The 20,766-nt window shown below is 39.6% G+C and overlaps 4 protein-coding genes and 1 non-coding gene across 9 annotated transcripts; 1 reads left to right on the top strand and 4 right to left on the bottom strand.

Moving 5' to 3' along the window:
* Positions 1-179: 179 nt before the first annotated feature.
* Ythdf (YTH domain-containing family protein) lies at positions 180-4,868 on the bottom strand. Its single transcript, XM_077402855.1, has 4 exons — positions 4,221-4,868; positions 3,929-3,956; positions 1,509-3,271; positions 180-1,408 (listed from the first exon to the last, which is right to left on the bottom strand). The coding sequence occupies exons 1-4, from the start codon at positions 4,254-4,256 to the stop codon at positions 1,364-1,366; spliced, it is 1,872 nt and encodes a 623-aa protein (XP_077258981.1). The 5' UTR covers positions 4,257-4,868; the 3' UTR covers positions 180-1,363.
* Positions 4,869-6,487: 1,619 nt separating this feature from the next.
* On the bottom strand, positions 6,488-9,659 carry Tango11 (transport and golgi organization 11). 4 transcript variants are annotated; one of them, XM_077402862.1, is made up of 5 exons: positions 9,506-9,659; positions 8,528-8,758; positions 8,329-8,423; positions 8,112-8,260; positions 6,488-8,030 (listed from the first exon to the last, which is right to left on the bottom strand). In XM_077402862.1, the coding sequence occupies exons 2-5, from the start codon at positions 8,751-8,753 to the stop codon at positions 7,823-7,825; spliced, it is 678 nt and encodes a 225-aa protein (XP_077258988.1). In that variant the 5' UTR covers positions 8,754-8,758; positions 9,506-9,659; the 3' UTR covers positions 6,488-7,822. The 4 variants fall into 4 exon arrangements, with proteins under 4 accessions (XP_077258988.1, XP_077258986.1, XP_077258987.1 ...); XM_077402860.1 differs by lacking the exon at positions 9,506-9,659 and adding an exon at positions 9,321-9,455; XM_077402861.1 differs by lacking the exon at positions 9,506-9,659 and adding an exon at positions 9,247-9,400.
* On the bottom strand, positions 6,489-6,595 carry LOC143895649 (U6 spliceosomal RNA). Its single transcript, XR_013256390.1, has one exon. It is a non-coding gene; the product is annotated as a U6 spliceosomal RNA (small nuclear RNA).
* Positions 9,660-10,528: 869 nt separating the features above from the next.
* On the top strand, positions 10,529-18,795 carry Dnapol-alpha180 (DNA polymerase alpha catalytic subunit). Its single transcript, XM_077402806.1, has 21 exons — positions 10,529-10,619; positions 10,963-11,169; positions 11,440-11,761; positions 11,854-12,184; positions 12,264-12,635; positions 12,756-13,106; positions 13,183-13,384; positions 13,644-13,913; positions 14,093-14,208; positions 14,286-14,469; positions 14,553-14,681; positions 14,767-14,942; positions 15,020-15,260; positions 15,324-15,463; positions 15,573-15,778; positions 15,862-16,126; positions 16,236-16,410; positions 16,481-16,647; positions 16,791-17,039; positions 17,122-17,197; positions 17,275-18,795. The coding sequence occupies exons 1-21, from the start codon at positions 10,604-10,606 to the stop codon at positions 17,493-17,495; spliced, it is 4,416 nt and encodes a 1,471-aa protein (XP_077258932.1). The 5' UTR covers positions 10,529-10,603; the 3' UTR covers positions 17,496-18,795.
* On the bottom strand, positions 17,033-20,386 carry LOC143895577 (pseudouridine-5'-phosphatase). Of its 2 annotated transcripts, XM_077402813.1 has the most exons (6): positions 20,238-20,386; positions 19,750-20,136; positions 18,621-18,783; positions 18,322-18,540; positions 17,981-18,213; positions 17,033-17,826 (listed from the first exon to the last, which is right to left on the bottom strand). In XM_077402813.1, the coding sequence occupies exons 3-6, from the start codon at positions 18,682-18,684 to the stop codon at positions 17,647-17,649; spliced, it is 696 nt and encodes a 231-aa protein (XP_077258939.1). In that variant the 5' UTR covers positions 18,685-18,783; positions 19,750-20,136; positions 20,238-20,386; the 3' UTR covers positions 17,033-17,646. The 2 variants fall into 2 exon arrangements, with proteins under 2 accessions (XP_077258939.1, XP_077258938.1); XM_077402812.1 differs by having other exon boundaries at positions 19,750-20,246.
* Between the last annotated feature and the right edge of the window lie 380 nt (positions 20,387-20,766).

Raw genomic sequence — 20,766 nt, 5'->3', positions numbered from 1 at the left:
AAAAATAGCACTACCTTATACAGAGTAATTCTGAATAATATCGACAAAAAATTGTTTCTTTGAAACAGATTTAGATTTCTTTTTAATCAAAAGCAGAACGTTGAATTATCAATAGTTTATGAGTTGAGTGCTATATGAAATTTAATATATTTATTCTTTATTTTTAATTTTACACACACACACACACATAATTTTTTATAAAATTTAAAAACTGAATTTTTTAATTTTCAAATAAGAGCATCTACCTATACTTAACGCTAAAGAAAAATCTGTCCCCATAAATCAAGGGACACGAATTTGTTTATATTATTCAGTATTACTCACGATATAACGTTGCCATCGTTGCAAAGAATGTAATCATCTAATGAAAAAACAGAGATGCGTTTAACAATAAGAATCATATCTCATGAAACGTCATCAAATGGTACAATAATAATGATCGTCGTCATCGTGTACATTACAGTAGATTAATTGTAATATTATTTCACCTTTCGCGTTATATTATCCTCAACTCATTTCTCTGTAGTCCACGAATAATATAATAATAGATGATATATTCGCAATACAGATATAGAATACGCGCTAAAATAAACGCCAATAATTTTCTGTATAATTCATTTTGTGAAGCACGATGGTTATAAATACAACTGAAAACGTTGTAACAAGCCCCTGCACCTTATTAACAATTAAGGGGAAATTCGACCCTTCTGTCGAGCTGCAGGCACCAGATTTGAATGTTCATTGGTATTTAAAACGATATATAACCAATCCAAATGACACTTGTTTATAATATAATGTTCTTGTATAGATTTTTTCATTTTCAACAAAAGTTTAAGCATTTTACAAGGATTAGTCCACATATTACAGTTTTTATTTTTTTTTCTTCTATACCGCGTTTTCTTTCTTTCCCTCTCCCCCCCCTCTTCCTCTCTCTTCCTTTCTTCTGTCCTGTTTTATGATTTGTACGTTTAAGAAACACTTTTCGATGAATAGCACGCAACACCACACTATATACTTTATATAATCGTCAGCGAGTTTAATAAAATATCCTTCGAAATTGTTGTATTATCCTTCTCCGTTTCCTCTCTTCTTTTTCCTTTTCCTCATAAGTTATGGTTATATATTATTTTACGATGATGCCGACGCGATGCTAGTGTAATCTGATTATCGGTTTAATCATTTCAACGAAAGAACAACGCGGCCAAGGGCAACAACGAATGTTCGATTCACAGGAAAACAGAAGAAGCCTATCGTGGATCCAGGAAAGCAAAGGTAAGTGGTAGGACGTGATTATTAGTCGTAGCGTGCTTCCTTTACATCGATTACTCTCGTTAACGGCATTACGTCTCCGCAATATCAGGCGCTACTGGCGCGATCCTCCTCTACCACCACGACCACCACCGCGTTCCTGCAAAAGAATAACGTTTCATTAGATGACCGTGAGCGAACAATCTCGTTTGGGGATAATTTCGTTGTCGTAGTACAGATCAAACTCAACGGATATCTACCTTGCGCTGATGCAGATGAGGCTGGTGACCGTGCTGATGGTGATCTCTGGACATATCGGAGGCATGTCCCCTATTCCTGTGATTGGAGGAAGAATGGTGATGCTGTATGACAGTGGGTGGAGCCTTGCGCTGATCCTCCTCAGCCTGACGACGCTCGTAATGCCCGAAGTCGTCGAAGATGCTCGTGGAGTGGCGATAGGTATGCAGGATACGCAGTACCGTGATACCTTTCGCGTGCGGGACCTCTTGTGCGTCTCGCGAGTTGGTTACCGGCTTGTTCTCATTGTTCTCGAGCTTGATGTGTCGCAGCTGCACATTAGGAACATCCTTCACGTATATCCAACGGACGCGAAACTGACCCTTCCACTTGTCCTGGGACCAGACACTACTGTTGGACTGATAGTCAACAGGGGAGACCATCTGCGCCATGCCGCAGAAATGACCGGATCCGTTTACGGAGAAAAACAGATAAAGGGGCGCACCTTCGCGACTCGCTTCCCGGTAAGCTTGATCCAGCCGCTTATTACCGTGCTCCGTGCTGCACCAAATTTCATACTTGATGGACCGGTGAATGTCATCCTCCGAGTAGGATTTAATCACGAAAAACCTCGCGCCAGGTGCGGTCTGATCAAAATCCACAGGATTGTAGTCGTTCTTCACTTTTAGTTCGTCGAGGACCGGATGCGATGGATTGCCCTGGGTAAGTTGTTGCTGTTGCTGCTGCTGCTGCTGCTGCTGTTGATGTTGTTGCTGTACGTGCTGATGTTGTTGCTGATGATGCTGCTGATGCGACTGTTGATGCTGCTGCGACTGCGGCGGCATATGAATTTGCGTTTGCGACTGTGGTTGTGGGATCGGTGGCGTCGCCGTCACCGACGGCTGTCTGTTCCAGCACGGCTGTGGGGGTTGTTGCGGTCGTTGCTGCCTCTGAACGGGCGGCGGCGGCGGCGGAATCGGCGGTTGTACCTGCGGTGGCGGGGGTGCCATAGGCGGCGGCGGTGCGGAAGACTTACCCTCGCCCCACGTCCCGATGTCCATGTTGTGCTTGCCCGGCACGATAGGCGGTGGCGGCATGCCCGCCTTCTTCTTCATTCCCTGCGAGGACGAGAGCGGCGGCACCGGTTTCGCCGGTTGGCTCGCCACACTCGCCCACGTTATCTTTCTCGGTTCCTTCGGCTCGGGCTTGATCTGCTGCGCCGTAGCCTGTTGTGGATGCTGCTGATCCTGCCGTGGTAGCTCACCACTGCCGCTGCCGCCGATCGACAGACCTTGCACGCCCTGGTCAATGGTCTTGATCTCGCCGGTGCCGCTCGCCGCCGGATTAACATAGCTCTCGTTGCCGCGCGGTGGCTGATAGTAGTCCTCATACTTGGTTCTCCTCGGGGTGCCCCATGTATTGAAGTCACCGTTGCCATGAAAGTAGTTGAATGGCGGCTGACCAAACGCGCTGAAACCACCACCGGCTGCCGACGCCGAGAACATGCCATCCATGCCATAGGCATCGTGGCCTATTTGACCGCCGTAACCGGACAGAAAGGCGACCGGATCGGTGCCGTTCGACCAGGTGCCGTCGCCAGCGCCGAAGGTCTGATAAGGGAACGAGGTACCGGCGTAGTACGGGCTGTACGGATCGCCGGTGCCGATCGGATAACTCGAGTGATGCTGAGCATTGTTGCCACCCCGCCACGAGTCGAAACCAGTGTCCTCGCCAGCGGCATGCTCTGTTTGCTGTTGCTGCTGGTGTTCCTTAGGACCATTGCTCACTGTCCGAAACAGAACTGCGTTTACTCAGTGGTCAAAGGTATAAGTAGCGATTAGGCACACGTGATAAAACAGCAGCCAAGATATTGCTCGTCCCTCACAAAGATATCGTTAATAATATTTCATGTTTCCCGAAGTAAATATAAACTCGCATTGCAGATACTGGAACAGCACGATTAAGATGATTTACAACTTTTTATTGTTACCTTACATTGGAGTTACATCATTCAGATAGTAAATTAACAAGAGACAAGTTTCGAACTCGATAATTACAGTTATGCAAGTTGAAAGATTTGAAATTAAATCTAATGATAAATCAATCACTGTCGTATTCTACAGAGATATTCAGATTACCGATAAAGTGCGTTTAAATCTTTGAATTTCATTCAGAGAAGAACGTTCTGCCAGCTTCAATTTCTTCATTACCCAGGCAACAAGACTTATTCTTCGGCTCTATCAGTACTTCAATGTATACGCAACTATATTTCTCCGAGCGTCCGAACGTTTTAACGTAGCATTATCCTCCAATAAAAGAGTACGCTCTTCGCCGCTCTCATTAAACGCGCGCTCCTTCTACGAGGGATCTTAGACGTCCGAGTGACAGCAAGAAGGAAGGCAGGGGAAGTCGTCGGCGCCAGTTGTGCTGGCGGGGTACTCACCTTGGTTGCCGGTTTGTCCTTTCATCCGCTGCATGCCGTCGCATGAAAAAACATACAAAATTTAGAGAAGTGCCAGCCCTCGGCAGCGTGACTGTGGCAAGGGGGCAGGCAGGTACGAGAAGGGGAAGGGGGGGAAGGTGGTAATGTGTCAGTTGTCTGCCGCGGTAGCGGCAACAATAACGGCGTGTCGCGGCGCGGCGCGGCGCGGCGCGGCGCGGCGCGGCACGGCGCGGCGCGGCGCAGCGCGGCACGGCGCGGCGCGGCGCGTAGCGCGTCAACACAACACACTGACCTGGTTTGAGACAGCGCCTGCCAATCCGCTTGACATAACCTGCGACTCGCGCGGCTGCCTCGCGTGTCGTCGTCGTCGACGTCGGCGGCGGGCGTCGAACGACGGCGGCGGCGGCGGCGGTGGCGACCGTATCGGAGGGGACGAGGTAGGTTCTTAGGATAGAGTAGGCGGTCGAAGTCGAGAAGGGTGCACCGGCTGGGATCGCGAGCTCGTTTACATCCAGCGATCGTCCGTCCGTCTCTTTCACTCTCGTTCACTTATCGCTCGCTCGTCGACGTTGTTTCCTCGCGGTAGGGCTCGGGTTATTTACACACACCTCCGGGTCGTCGTCGTCGTCGTCGTCGCGCACGGCGTCCGCGATTCCGTTCTCTACCACGGTTCCCGCTGTTCCTCCACGCGCGCGCGCGCGCGTTCGCCCGATGTGGCCGTGGCCGTCGAGCGCGAACCGAGCGTGAGCAGACCGAGCCTGACCGCGCACCAAATGTCCCCGGCCCGCTCGGGAGGTCTTCGACAGAACGGTTCTCCGCTGCGTATCCCACTTGTGAGCACCGACGAGCCACCGCGAACGACGACCGAACCGAAGTCACCGAACGGATCCCTCGGCTTGGCTTCGACGGTTTCGAGCAACAACTACGTGACGTGCACTGACCTCCCGTTTCCACTCGCGCTCGCAGGCATCCCAGGCATGTCGATCCGCGATTTCAGGCAAATTTCCCTAGGTTTTCCCCAGCCGACGACGACTCCCGCGGACTCCGAAGAGAATCATAATGTGAATTCGTAAAACGTTTTTTTAAAGAATCTCTGTATGAAATCGTTTGTATTTCGTATGAAGACTTTTGAAGTGCAATTGAAAAAGTTTGTGAGTCAATTCGTTTAATTTTGTACAATTAATTATTTATTTTTACACCATGCGTTTACATTTACATATGTAGGTGGTGCGGCAGTCAATGGAACTTCGGGAACAGTAGCGCCTTTTTCTTTCAACATGAATAATTAAACATCTGTATTTTTCGGCTAATTACCAAGTTTCTTTTTAATCGCACTTCATAACTCTTCATACGAAATACAAACGATTCCATATAAAAACTTTTATTAATTTATCTACTTCGGCTGAATATGCATGCATGGTGTAAAAATAAATAATTAATTACAAATAAACGAATGACTCACAAACTTTTTCAATTACACTTCAAAAGTCTTCATACGAAATACAAACGATTTCGTATAGAGATTCTTGAAAAAAAAAAAAAAACGTTCATTTCCGACCAAGTACGAATGAATCTGTCGTCATTGACTTTGGCCGGCATTCATAAAAGCCGGCATTTATAGGCCGGTATTCATAGAACGGTATTCAGTCGGTTCTCTATATTTAATACCGTTTTAAGTACAATCTTAAGATGTATCCGTAATTAGATATCGGAGCCGTAATTAGCATCTTGAGACATATTACTTAACACGGTCTTGAAATAAGAACGGACTACTAAAGAAATGCTTTTATCAAACAAATTAATACATAAGAATGCTAAACTAACACTTAAAAATATACTACAAGAATATTTAAGTATAAGAAATTAAAGAATATTCTTAATTCTTTAAAAGAGAACACCTAAAGTTTTCATATTTTAATTTATTTCAATATTATTTTAATTATTTTATTATTGTTTAATTTTATTAGAACTTAAAAATTTAAGTATTCCTTTTGAAATTATAGATTTATTAATATTTATTAATATTTTTCATTTTTCAACCACACCGATAAACAAACTTTTATGTAGACATTAATTCTTTCGTGATGCCAAAGTGTGCCATTAATTATTATCAATTAATAACCATGGAACTAATCGCGCCTTCTTATCATTTCAATCATTAGGGGCCGGTATCACAGTCTCCGATTAACGTGATTCTCCCTAGATTCTCTGATTAAACTCACTCTTCGTCTCTTTCTTGGGGGATAGTTAGAAAGAGATGCAGAGTAAATAATCGTATAATATAAATCATATAATACAATATAAATTGTAAAATATAATATTCATAATATAAATTTTCATAATATAAATTGTAAAATATAATATTCATTTTATTAATAATTTAATGAAGGAATAATGAATATGTCAGAAGATCGATCATGTATCTTTTCCCCTAGGACGGAAACGTGAAAAGTGAAAAGTTTATCTCTCTCTATTCAACACCAATAGAAAGAGATAGTTACATGAAACTTTTCGCGTTTCCGCTCTAGAGAAATATAGCGTGATCGCTATCCAGGTAGCAAAAAATGTGGAACGCTTCACGATTTTGCGTGTCATCCTTGCGCAGGGGCCATGCTAATCTTCTCTGTATCGTTCCAATTTTAGTATATGTACTGCCGAAGCAAGTACATTACTTCGCCCTTACAATAGGGTTTATATATTGAGTAATACAAACAAGTGTACTAACGAGAAATGAAAAGTAACAAGTTTTCGCCGTCTAACGGCGAAATCGGGCACTACTACTTTTAGATAATATTTTATATAATTATTATTATATATTGTAAAAATATATTTATATGTTAATGTGTTTCCTATATTATCCCAATTTTATATGTATCGCCGAAGCAAGTACGTTTTCCTCCCCTTTATTTATCTTCGAATGTAGATTATGTGAAAACTTTTCGCCGTCGGTAACCGTCGATGATCAAAATTACATGCGATCACGCATTTGTAATAATCTTTTTTAGATTGCCAAAAAATATATAGGAAACCAAGTCTTGTACTAATATGATAAAGAAATAAAATTTTGCAAAATATATTAATACACTTTATTATGATTTCAAAAGCAATTATCTATAAGTGATCCAAATGACAAAAAGTATGAAGTACAAAAATAAATACAATTTGTCACAAAGGTTTTCATGTTGACTCGTGGAGTCTCAGTACAGATTGTTCCTAATTACATGATTTTATACATTAATTGTAACGTTACAAAATTTTGATAATAATAACTTTATTGATCTCATTAGTCACAATATATGTTAGGATTACAATTCTAAGTGTTATGGCCACAAAGAAGAAACAACTACTTAGAAATAAGTCGTACTAAATCGAATAAATACAGCAATAAATACCATTTTCACGATATCGCACGACAAATAAACTGTTTCTAAGAATGTCATTGTAATACTGAGAATATAGAAAAATGAGATATACTCAGCTTAACAAATTTAATATGTGCGGCTATCATTTGGTATATTCATCATATGAAAATTAACCCAGTTTATTAATTCCCCGAATGCTGTATATACATTAACAATAACATATACATATTGTCAAATCTAATAGAGTACATACATATCCTTTAAAGTTAAGGGAGATTTACTTTTAATACGGTAAGAGAGATGATCGATCATTACACTTGTCATCTGTCTTTCTAATCGTACGATATAGAAACATTCACACGTATGCCGTACCGTTATCGCCAATGACACGCGAGACGCTGATAAAAAGTCTTTGGTTATACTTTCTTACAGCAAGAATGGCTCAAGATGTTGGTATTGACATTTTTTGTTCTAAGGAAATAAATATCTCCGACATTTCTCTTACCCCTTTTTCCTTCTTTATCAACTTGCTTCAGTTTCTAGTTATCCAGGAGAAGGCTTTTAGAATAAAATATGCTATAGTCGCGATATACAGAAGCTTGTCTCTCTGCTGACGATGTAGCATGTCTAGTTCGAGTGCCATCACTCTACGGTTTAATTTACCTACTTGACGACGTAAGTGCTGAACTTCCTCGCTGGGCGGTAGAGACACGTCGAGAGGATTAAAGGGTGTTTGTTCTCTATGTGAGGGATACGACACCAAATAAGAAATAAAATATTCTCCAAAAGATTCTATTCGAGTAATGTAAAGAGGTCTCTACCTGACGTGTCTTGTTATCTGCGTTTCTGCATTATACGTTTTAGGTGCCACTTCCATTGGCTTTATGATTTCATCGTCATCTTCAAGAAGCTCCTCTTCATCCACCGCCGGGAAGTAATGATTGTCCAGAGTCAAAATTCTCGGAGGTGTCTGTTGACAACGACAAATATTTAATGGCAAACTTATCGACTTGTAAATTTTTTTTTTAAATATATTACCTGTACTCGGACTATAGCAGGTTCGGTGCGCATTACAGCATTTTCTAAAACAATCTCTGGCGGTGGTGCCTTGGTACCGACATGCTGCTCTTGTCCTGCGACGGATAAATTTATGTAAGACCATCGCAAACGAGCAAGCGCAATAAAATATTTCCGTAACAAACACGAAAGTAGTTTAATCGTTTGAAAATCGTCTCACCGACAACAAGAATCCTTTCTGGCACGTGCATTTCAAGTTTCTCCATAGCAGGTATTTGATTCCACGTAGCTCTATCTGTGATAGCAATATCCTCGTCCGGGTAATCTCCGTTTACACGAATGCTCTTCGGAACTCGCATCCGCGTGTTGATGCCCACAGAAAAGTTTGGATCGTAAAAGTTGTCTATTTCCCCATTAAAATGCGTCGGACTGTGCGTCTTTGACATTATAACTGAAATCACATTTTTCTTATGAAGGCAATCGACTACATAAAGTACCCAAGTATAACGTTACAAAAATATAAAAGTGCTATGTCACTTTTGACGCATTGGCATGTTGAAAAACCGTTTATTACAGAAAATAACGGACAAAACAAGCGCGTTTTTTTTTTTCAAATGGAACTGTTTACAAATTAATATAATGTGCAAATATTGAACCGTGATATACAATGACGATGCGAGGAAGACAATGGTTCTTGCTGACGCGTTGACCATAGGCCTGTTCGTTTTAGCTGAACTTCTTGCACGGTGTTCGTCTTTCCTCTTTTTCTCCTCACGTTAGAGAGAAAAGGAGGAAAGATGAACCGTGCAACAAGTTCGGCTAAAATAAAACATAACTCATGTCACCTTCGTCTCAATTTACAAAAGGACAATTGCTCTCTTTAAATAGGTTAATCAGGTGCAACGAAGAAATATTTCCTTGTCAATAAACACATCTCACGCAGACATAGTCGACGAGACCAGAAGTGACCGTTTCGTGTAGTCCTTTTCTTTCTTTCTTTCTTTATCACTCACTCATCCGTGGCAAACGTTAGATTCGCGGTTAGGAGTCATTATCGAGGCTCGGCGGGTCGCTCCAAAATTGTCCGGCATTATATTACCATCCGCAAAGCGATCATGAATAGATGCATATTATTAGCGACCAATCGACGAGTGTTGTTCACACGAGCATTCCACCGTAAAGAAGAGAATATATTTACCCTCTCGCACACCCTGCGGCTCGTTAGATATAAAACCTTCGCTGTCTGAAGTTCGTTACGAAATTTGACGGGTTGAAGTTGAAATTCGAGAGCATGGAGCACGACATAGAACGGGGCACCGTTCTGCCTGAAAATCGTGACGTCGAACGTCGACTTGAGCAACGCGCGAAAATCAGGCGTCATTTGAATTTCAACGCCATGTTTTGCAACGCTCCCCGTTTACATCACGTCCAAGCTAAATTATAATATTGACTCAACAGGATACGTTGAAAAGAAAAAAGAAAGGATCAGTAAATATGATTACAATATGGTCATTTTAATTTTGAAAAAAATTAAATAGGTAACCTATATGTAACCTTAAAGCAGAGAGACTGGTAGACATCAAGGAATATCATACCGCGTTTGTAGAATTAGGCTGAGACTCCAAACAAAAATGTTAAGCAAAAAGTACGTACATTACGTTCACGTACGCGTACTTTTCGCTTAACATTTTTGTTTGGAGTTTCAGCCTAAATTCTACAAACGCGGTATGATATTCCTTGATGTCTACTGAATGGACCTGCACCCTCATTTTGTAACATCAAATTGTAGAATTTTTATACGAAGCAAATATTGTTAAAAACGAGTGTAGGTATTACAAACAGCTTTAGTAATAGAGGATTCACAATTTATTATTAGAGACAAAAATTTTCTATTGGATGTCGAATCGTCGTACGTCGAACATCGGACGCAGTGTGAATCCTCCATAATAATAAATTCTGTTATTGGATGTCGGATCGGACGTGATCGGGACGCAATGTGAATCCTCCATGAATCCTCTATAAGAGCCAATCACGTTCAATCGCTACTGAGCGGTTTGTTCTGCTGAACGCGCCCAATTACATTTTAGAACGAACCTCACTCACGACCGACTCAGATCTCGAATGATCTCGAATCGAATCGAACTTTCGAATCGCGAGATATCGCGAGGTTCTCTCGCCGGGATCGATTCATCTCCCGCCAAAATGCGCCAAAACTCGTGGGGGGCCACGCGAGACTGTCACGGAACGAATACCTCGTGCGTGGTCGTGTTGATAAACGCGATTTACGGGAAGGATAATGGACGATTCGCAAGGTAGGTAGATCGCCAAGTGATCGAGAGAATTATATGAAACGGCGGTACAATTTCAACCAAGTATCCCATCGCGATAAATGCATTGTACATTCGTGAACTGCCCTGGACCTTCAATATTTGGATCCTTACCATATCTTTTGTTTACATGTATTTCTACAAATGATAACTCAGTAGATAAGCATAATTGAGTATATCCTTATAATTTGAGTTTAATTTGAAAGAACAGTTCTTCCATAAATGATATGCAGTTAGAATGCGTTGTACCTATATGACGTTGTTATTTTATTATGTATGTACAATTAAGAAAATCACTGTAGTCTTATCTTGCCGAACAATGTTTTAGCGTCTACGTCCGGCAGGTCCAGGCGTCAGAAGGTCGATAAGACTGGTAGACTCTCGGCTCTGGAAAGACTGAAGGAGGCTCGGAGCGGTGGTGGCAAGCGCAAGTACGAGATTGGAGAGTTAGAAAATGTTTACGACGAAGTGGACGAGAAAGAGTACAGTAACACTGTTCTAAAGCGCCAACGGGACGATTGGATAGTCGATGATGGTATAAAGTTCTCATATTTACTAATTACTAAAAAATTGCTTTATTATTAAATTAGATTTAAGTAGATTACATTGAAAAAGTAACTTGCTTAATAGATATATTCCCAGATAGCACAGTGACGTCAAATGACGTATTAATGCCGTCTTAATGACGTTAGAGACGTCATTTGACGTCAATGTGCTATCTGGGTTATAAGAACATATTTAATTTTGCCTCTCAAAGACATATAAAAAGGTATGTATATATTAAATTTGAATTAAAACGTTGAAGGAGAAAGCGGTTATATTGAAGATGGAAGGGAAGTTTTTGATGATGATCTGGATGAGGACAGCATCCAAGAAGTGAGAAAACAAAGGCATAACATGACTGGACCTAGAAAAAGAAGAAAGGAAGATGATAAGAAGAAAGGGGATATTCGAAGTATGATTAGGAATATGCCTTCTAAGAAAGATGCTAATGTAACTCAGATCAAGGATGATGATATTTTGGGAGAATTGCTTAGTGAGATTTCTACGAGTAAAAAGACAACAAATAGTCCTAAACCAGGAGGCAGCAAGAACAAATTTTGTCATACGATTCACTCTAACGTTACGTAAGTCAATGAATTCTGTTTATACTATTATGTATGCTTTTTTATATCGAGTTTGTAGGAGTCAACTATAAACGTATACACATTTATTATAGGCAAACATATCAGTCTTCACCTATAAATCTAAAACCGGTTGATAAAGTGATGTCTGAAAAGCCGCAGGAAATCGTGTCGGAATCCAATAATATTACGCAAAGTGAAAGCCAGATAATTGAAGATGAAGATGATACTGTAATATTTGATGCGCCGCAGAAGAGCATAAGTAAACCAGCAGAATCAAATAATTGTTCAAAAATTAAAGAGTCAAAGGCAGAAGACCAAAGCATAAGAAAACCAGTAGAATCCAATAATATTGAGCAGAATGCAAGTCAGATTATCGAGGAGGAGAATAGCCCTACGATGGATCTTAGTGAATGTGTTGGAGATGTAAGTTGTCTTATTAGCTCATTTTATTATTTAAAAAATAATAAGATAAATGAAGCTATATATATAAAATATATTGCAGCTATCTACTATAGATTTTGATGATGGAAGCATGGACATGGATTTCTCTTCGTCGGCGAAAAACATTAAATCTCAGAAAAATGGGATAGAGGTACAAAAAGCTGCATTTAAGACTTCTGTCAAAAGTATGAAAATCGGTAATGCCGTTGATCTGACGGAAGTAGCACCGCAACTGATCAAAACAAAAAATGCGGAAAAGGAGGAAGAGGTGTTTAGATTCTATTATCTGGATGCCTACGAAAACCCTTACAAGAATCCTGGAACTGTGTATCTCTTCGGCAAGACTTATGTATCAAGCCACGATACGTACTGTTCGTGTTGCGTTATGGTGAATTCTATACCAAGAAGAATATATGTCTTGCCTAGAAAATATGTATGTATATTTTTTTAACGTACCTTTATTTTCTTCTCTCTAATCTATTCGATATGAATGTGCTGGTACTTCCTAATTATTATTAAATCAAATACAGTTTTTTTTTTACGTGAATTGCAGATAAAAAACACCGAATCGCAATTAACCACTATGGAAGACGTGTACAAAGAGTTCGATGAGTATGCCAACAAACTGCATATGACGGAGTTTAAGTTGAAAGAAGTGAAGAAGCATTATGCCTTTGAAAAGGAGGGTACACCGAAAACTTCAGACTACTTGGAAATCAGATATAATGCACGCTATCCGGCAATTGATTCTAATTACTCGGGTCTGGCGATAGAACGTGTCTTTGGCACAACAGTGAATGCATTAGAGTTGTTGCTTATAGAACGAAAAATTAAAGGACCTTGCTGGTTAGACATTAAGAATATATCGCCCACTGCAGGACGAGTTGCGTGGTGTCCACAGATAGTATGTAAACGAATTTATCATATAGCAATAAAAAATAAATTTGATACAGTATATTTTATACTACACAATGCAACAGGTGGTTACTTCGGACATGGACAATATATCGCTGTGTTCCCAAGAAAAACCTAAGCCACCAATGGTGATAGCGACTCTAAACGTGAGGATGTCTTTGAACGCAAAATTGCAGAATGAAGTAGTAATGGTTGCTGTGTTAATTAATCATAAGTACAATGTCGATAAGGAACCACCAAAGCCGCCTTATGACCGTCAATTTTGCTGTAAGTTTGCTTTTGCGTTGCATTATTTAATCGTTTCTTTCATTTTCTTTAATAATTAAATTAACATTTTAAAATGTCAATATTTTTTTTATACTGTAATTTAGAAACAGAAAAAAGATTTTTAGTTGGCTAGATAACAAGACACTCATTATTTTATCTTTAAAATACTCTTCTCGGATATTATATTTTTCCATTTGTCTGCCAAGACATTGACAATGTCTTAATGAAGGCTGTGTAATTAATTTGCAATTCTTTACAGTTGTCACACATCCACGAGATACTCCGTGGCCGCGGCAAATTCGTGATGCTTTCCTGAAAGTTGCGAATACCGAAGTAATAAAATGCGAAACTGAAAGCGAGTTACTCGAAGAGTTGTTAACTTTAATGCAGAAAGCGGATCCCGATTTAATAATAGGCTATGACTGCGCATTTCAGTTTGATGTTTTGATGCAGAGAATGCTTACATTAAAAGTATCTAATTGGAACAGAATGGGAAGATTAAAATCATCCACTACTCCCCTACTTCGGGAAAAAAAAAAAAAAAAAAAAAAAAAAAAAAAAATACATAATTCTTTAAATAAATTAAAGTTAAAATAGTAAAATCAGTATGGTATATTTACGTAAAACATTAAAATTATGTTTATATAACTGGCATATAAATAAGATAATTTCTTTAACATAAAATAACACAATTAATATTTATACAGGGGAAAATAATCCTTAATCAAGCATTCGTTGGTCGTCCAATTTGTGATATACAAGTTTCGGCGAAGGAATTGAACTTAAAAGTCAGAAGTTATGATCTGCAATCACTCTGCAGTGCAGTAAGTCATACGATACTCGTAATATTGGTATTATATTGTTCATCTGACCAAACAACTTAATTTTGACAAATATTTAGGTATTAAAGACGAAGGAACACGAATGTAAAGAGATTACGCCAGCGGAAACTCTATCGTTCTTCAATACAGCGGACAAAGTGTTAAATCTAATGCATGTGACGTTAAAAGAAGCAAAATACATTATGACTATAGTGATGGATCTCAACGTTATACCGCTCGCGCTTCAAATCACTTGTTTAGCAGGTACATTTCATTATATTTTTCATTTCATTTATAAAATATAATAATGCAATTATAATTAAATTTTGCAAATTGAATGAATATAGGTAATATTTTATCAAGGACGCTATTAGGCGGAAGAGCGGAGAGAAACGAATATCTGTTGTTACATGCTTTTAATTTGAAAGATTACATAACGCCGGATAAGAAAATTGAAAAGAAGGGGCGAGACAATGGTAAGATCTCAATATATTTGTATACATTGTCGTTATTACGAAATTATTATGTGTACTAGGTGTGCTAATGCTAGATATATGTTAGATGGCCCGCGTAGGAAAGCTGCGGCGTATGCTGGAGGCCTCGTACTTGATCCGAAGAAAGGTTTCTACGACAAACTGGTACTGCTGATGGACTTCAATTCCTTGTATCCGAGCATTATACAAGAGTACAATTTGTGTTTCACCACCGTGCCCGGTGCGGCGTATGCCGACGTCGAGGTAATTTTCTTACATGCCAACAACATCGTGAAGTAAATATCTCGACTCTCGACTAAAACGTAATTTGCACGGTGCAGCAATTAAATATTCCCGAGTCAAATCTGGAGCCAGGTGTGATCCCGACGGAGATTCACAAATTAGTCAAAAGCAGACAGCAGATCAAGCAACTCATGAGAGCGCCGAATCTATCTCCGGAACAGAAAATGGATTACCATATCAGGCAAATGGCGTTGAAGCTCACAGCCAATTCTATGTATGGCTGTTTGGGGGCGACGCATTGTCGATTTTACGCTAAAGGTCTCGCCGCTCTGATAACAGGTAAGACGCGAAATATTGTATATTTAAAACGCCGATAACATGAAGCAATTCACTGTTCTTCAGCTAAGGGTAGGGAGATTCTGGAGGATACGAAGCATTTGGTTGAGAAACTGCAATACGAAGTAATTTATGGCGACACCGATTCTCTGATGATAAATACCAACATTTTGGAATACGATGACGTTTTCTCGATCGGCAGAAAGGTGAGAAGGATATTCCATCGTATAATTTTGTACTAATTCGTATCATTTCCTACATTTATGTTATGCAGAGATGTTCATTAGCGACATTATAGAACTAAATATTTTATAGATTATGCGCGAAGTCAACAACCGATACAAGAAAGTTGAATTAGATATCGACGGGGTATTCCGATATCTGTTGCTTTTGCAAAAGAAGAAGTACGCTGCAGTTACGATGTCGAAATTACCAAATGGTCAAATACAAATGGCGCAGGAACACAAGGGTCTGGATATTGTGAGAAGAGACTGGTGTCCGTTGGCCTGCGATACTGGAAAGTTAGTAGATACACGTGCTATAATATATTTTCATAGATTAATTTTATTTAAATCTATTTGAATTATCTTGCTCCTTTTTTTAGAAAAATTTTGGACATACTTCTCTGCGATCACTCGAGCGAAACGCGTTTGGAACAAGTCGTGCAAATTCTGCAGAACGTTGCGAAAAGTGTAAAGGAGAGAACGGCACCACTGTCATCATTTGTCATCACCAAACAACTGTCGAAAAATCCTGATGCGTATCCAGATAAAAAACAATTGTCTCACGTTATGGTGGCACTCAGACTAAATAAAGCAGGTGGTCGGATGTGGAAAGCCGGTGACACACTGCCATACGTTATATGCGAGGTTTCTTTTCATTTTACAATTTTAATTTGCGAATTTTTCGAATAAATTATAGAAATATAAAAATATCTACGAGAAAAGATGGCAGAAATGAAGATTATTTTAACATTAGGATGGAACCGATGCGAGCGCGACGGAACGAGCGTATCACATTGACGAAGTGAAGAATAGTGAGAAATTAAAGGTGGACGTTAATTACTATCTACTGAGTCAAATATTCCCTGTAGTGTTGCGAATCTGCGACCCAATCGAGGGTATCGACGACGTCTTCTTAGCCAACAATTTAGGTATCTCAGAGTTGTTGTAGGCTCTACAAATGGAATAATGCATGATTTTATGTGCCAATTTGTTCGCCAGGTTTACAATATGTTTACAAGCCGAAGACGATAGCTTGCGAGGCAACTCTGAACTTACCGCTGGCTATTAATGATGACAGGTTCAATAATTGTCTTCCTTTGACATTTAAATGTAAAAACGAGCGATGTAATACCGAAATAGTAATTAAGGATACTGTTACAGAATTTGTAAGTGCCTCTGTGTGTGTTCCTCTCTTCTTTTTATAATTCTTTTTCTTTTACAATCGTCACTTATCATATTTTATCATATCTTCTCAATCAACATTTTTTGTGATGGTTATATTGTTTAATATTTATGTTATTCTTTGCAGCATTCTGGTCGCCAATTAACACTTAGCATGTGTCCCAATCAGGACTGTAAATTACCACCTTGGAAGTACGCAAACGTGATACAGAATGTAATTCAACTTGCCATGAGAAAAGCAATTAGTAAGTATTATAGTGGCTGGTTGGAATGCGAAAATCCACTTTGTTCCAACAGAACGAGACGATTGCCGTTAGATTTCACGAAAAAGTTTCCAGATTGTTCAGTGTGCAAGGACGTTTCCATGAGTCGAGTTGTAAGTTTGTTTATTGAATCAGTTTCACATATATTTTTATTTTGAAACTATACAATATATATACACGTTTGTACGTTTTCAGTATTCTGGAACAGATCTGTACAATCAATTGTACTATTACCATAAAATGTTCGACATTACTCAACCAGCTTACAAACGTAATAATCTCTTTTGCCGCATATTATATCACAACATTTAGAGAAACATAAGAATAAGCGTTTCAATTTGTTTTCAGATCTGTTATCTCAATGTCCACGGGATATGATAGCCGCGTACAACACACTGAAAGAAGCAATTGACAGACAATTGAAGCGAAACAAGTTCTCATGTGTAAATATCACAGGAATATTCAGCAACGCCGGTAGCAATCCCGCGGGAATGTTCGTCAGTGCCAGTTCGCGAGAAGATTTCGACGAACTGGGGGATCTGTCCGACGACACGGATAAAGAAGTTTAATGAGAAACATCCCAATCAACTAAGGAATAAGATACAAATAAAACACAAAAGATTGCGATTAAGGACATTTTACGAATGAAACTATTTTTAAAGTAAGATGATTTCGTCCACGAAATCCGTTTCACACGCGATAAACCAACGGAAGGATGTACTACGTCACATATGGCGGTAATCCGAACTTCTCTGGTTGAAACTTCTCGAGGCTGTCCAAGACCAGGGTCGGTTCGCTCGTATAACGTTTGGGAAGCATCGGGTCCGGCACCATAACGACCTGCATGCCGGCGTTAAGTGCTGCTTTCACGCCGTTCGGCGCATCCTCGAAGACCAGGCACTAAAAAGAAATTTGCCGTCTTGAACACTGTAGATAATTGACTCTTAGATTTCAATCAGTTTTGAAATTAGAGTCTGAATGATGCTTAACCGAAATGATATTCTACAAGCTACACTTGATATGGTTGAACGACCGTATCCGAAAGTCACGTTACCTTCGAAGGATCCGGATTGTCGGGGAAACGCTTGGCAGCTACGAGAAATATGTCAGGTTCCGGTTTTCCGCGCGCGATTTCGGGATCCGAGCCACCGAGCACTCTGTGATGAAAGAGCTCAAAAAGATCGTGCCAATGCCTCGTTTTCAACTCGTAGTTCTCTCGATCCGAGCCCGTGGCCAACGCAATCGGAATGTTGTTCTCTTTCAGGTGCGTCAGTAACCGAACGGCGCCTATTACACGGTGCACAACGGATTGTATAATTTGTATCAGGAAACCAATCAGAATTACGTAACAACTTGGTCCGATATCAATGGATGTGTTACGATGTAGAGCATTACCTGGCATGGGATTGGTACGCGGAAACAACTCCTGATAGATCCCAGTAATCTCTTGCCTGAATTCGTCCGATGTCAATGGTAATTCCAACATTTTAACTATGTATACGGCAACGTCCTTGCTCTTGGAACCCATTATCTGCGCCTTGTGCTCCCACGTGAACTCCTTGCCATAACGATTGGTGATACGATTGAAAGCCTTGGTGTACAGATATTCCGTATCTGAAGTAAAAGACAGACAATAAGGACTAGTTATGAATCGAATGGTCGGAAAGATATCTGACTCCGTCTCGATACCTTACCGAGCAATAAACCGTCCATATCGAAGATGCAGTGCGTGACTTTGTTATACGCGTCGACGGACATTTTGCAGTTTTAAATCCTGGGTCAAAACTTGAAAATCCAATGTCTCGAGCGCAACGACCGCAATGAGACGAAGCAGCGACGATAAACGAAAAGATGATGCTGCAAAACGTATTATTACGTCAACTTGATTCACCATCATTCATCTATTACTTATTATCTATCGCCTGTTATTCGCGTGTTAATGCATTTTTCCTTCTTCGTCATATGTTAACAGCTGGATTACCAAAATTGGTATTTTATATAATAAAACAATTGTTTGATTTCAAGTTTTATAATGAAGGAAACGAAAGCGAAGTATATTTTTTAATGGGCCATAATTCCTTCGAGAACGGTTACTGTAAGTTATAAAAGATGTATTCGACAATAACATATAAGAGCGTTTGTTTTTAATATCGCAGAGAATATTAAGGCTGTTCTTGATACATCATACACATATTTATATTAATTTTTAGGGAAATAACCAAGGAAATAACAGTATATTCTATAGCATTTATTATCATGTAGCATAGGATGAGCACAATGTTTTGATATAGAGCTGTATAATGTTTTCACGATAAATGTACACAAAGGTAATATATATTATAATAAAAGGTATATAAATATATATAACAAGGTATATCATTTTTCATAATAAACAAAAAATATTGTAAGTCGGAATAAAGAAAATATTTATTGCAGGTAATTGCCACGTAAGACACAGAAAAAAAGAACAAAATTTAGAAACATTTGATTATATAATTATGTATATGTATGTACATGTATATAAAATTATACATGTTGTTTTAGCTAAGGAATATTGATTTAGAGACTGTTAGTTTAAAGAGAAAAGTTCTTGAAATAACAAATAACAAGTGATAAGTACGAGTACGTTCGAGACACCCTATATATATATATATATATATATATATATATATATATATCGTTTTTTTATATCGACCGCAAGCTGAGAGAAAGAAGGGGAGGAATGAGAATGAAACGGTTCGATGCAAACTTCACGTGGGTATTGTGCGTGCAAATTCTGATGCACTTGTTATTCCATGTCTCAAATCTTTATAAGTAATTTACCTTTAGAACGTATAAATAAGAGAAGCGTGATCAGCAGAGTCAATCCTTTAGCCTTTCGAGCGACGAGAGAGTTGCAAATAGTACCGAGATGATTGGGTTATCCCGGCAATGGTGGAGAGAAGGAGCTTTACTATCCAGTTCTACCTGATGTCTCGATTCGCACGTGACATCGCGAATCCCGAATCACAGTAATCACACCGGCTGCTTTTGCCGCTGAAACTGGCCGAAACCGGCTGCAAACGCACTACTTATGAATGTTTCGTCGCTACGTTGGCTGTCACGGGTCTGACGGGTCACCAGATGATGATCCGCGCCCGCGCCGCTTCATCGGCGAGCTTGCGCAACGGAATCCTCGCTTGCCGCGTGCCGCGTGCAATCGGATCTAGACTGGAGGATCATCTTACTCGCGACTCATCCTAGTGAGTGGTGTAGACGCTGGTAAAAAAATCACGGATAATCAATGATTTTTATCCATCTACGCTACTCACTAGGATGAGCCGCGAGTAGGATCATCCTCCAGTCTAGAACGGGCATCTGGAATAGGTACACGGATTTGTCACGATCTTCGGTTGGATGCAAATGACACCGAGATAAATTTTATTTGGATGACCTCGACCAAACTCCGATTAACTGATGTAGTAATCGAGTGATCCTTGAGACTGTTTTGTTCATACGACTAGAATTAATTAACTTGTTGTCGTTCGTGACATATATATATATACATATATGGAGAAATAGATTAGATTATAAGAACGACGATTATGTAATGCAGGAATATTGTTATATGAGCAATGTTGTCGATTGAATTAGGAGGACTTCGAAGAAACTCCAACAACCGACGGAATTACCTGTTAAATTTCACTAGTAAATTATTTTACTTATATTATATAATTTGCCGAATCTCTCTCTCTCTATTTCGTCCATGTATTAAACAACAAAAAATTAATTATTAGTCTATCCATTAACAAAATTAGTATCCCAGGTAGCAGCAGAGTGACGTGAAATGACGTATTAATT

The sequence above is a fragment of the Temnothorax americanus genome, unplaced genomic scaffold (genome assembly GCF_048541705.1).
Source record: "Temnothorax americanus isolate GAGA-0224 unplaced genomic scaffold, ASM4854170v1 Scaffold16, whole genome shotgun sequence".
In the NCBI taxonomy this organism is placed as follows: domain Eukaryota; kingdom Metazoa; phylum Arthropoda; class Insecta; order Hymenoptera; family Formicidae; genus Temnothorax; species Temnothorax americanus.
Note: the sequence above shows the minus strand (reverse complement) of the source record. Positions and strands in the feature narration are given on the sequence as shown.

Excerpts from the sequence above, each read along its gene's own strand:
- Tango11 (XM_077402860.1), bottom strand. Across the intron at positions 8,261-8,328 it reads CTGCTATAGTCCGAGTACAG|ACACCTCCGAGAATTTTGAC; the intron begins GTAATATATTTA and ends CGTTGTCAACAG. Across the intron at positions 8,031-8,111 it reads CAGATAACAAGACACGTCAG|AGAACAAACACCCTTTAATC; the intron begins GTAGAGACCTCT and ends TCCCTCACATAG.
- Dnapol-alpha180 (XM_077402806.1), top strand. Across the intron at positions 15,779-15,861 it reads TTGGCCTGCGATACTGGAAA|AAAAATTTTGGACATACTTC; the intron begins GTTAGTAGATAC and ends TCCTTTTTTTAG. Across the intron at positions 17,040-17,121 it reads ACGTTTCCATGAGTCGAGTT|TATTCTGGAACAGATCTGTA; the intron begins GTAAGTTTGTTT and ends GTACGTTTTCAG.
- Ythdf (XM_077402855.1), bottom strand. The coding sequence starts at position 4,256 with ATGTCAAGCGGATTGGCAGGCGCTGTCTCAAACCAG. Across the intron at positions 3,957-4,220 it reads CAGGCGCTGTCTCAAACCAG|CGGATGAAAGGACAAACCGG; the intron begins GTCAGTGTGTTG and ends GACGGCATGCAG. Across the intron at positions 3,272-3,928 it reads AGGACAAACCGGCAACCAAG|TGAGCAATGGTCCTAAGGAA; the intron begins GTGAGTACCCCG and ends TGTTTCGGACAG.
- LOC143895577 (XM_077402813.1), bottom strand. The coding sequence starts at position 18,684 with ATGTCCGTCGACGCGTATAACAAAGTCACGCACTGCATCTTCGATATG. Across the intron at positions 18,541-18,620 it reads TATGGACGGTTTATTGCTCG|ATACGGAATATCTGTACACC; the intron begins GTAAGGTATCGA and ends CTTTTACTTCAG. Across the intron at positions 17,827-17,980 it reads ACAATCCGGATCCTTCGAAG|TGCCTGGTCTTCGAGGATGC; the intron begins GTAACGTGACTT and ends ATTTCTTTTTAG.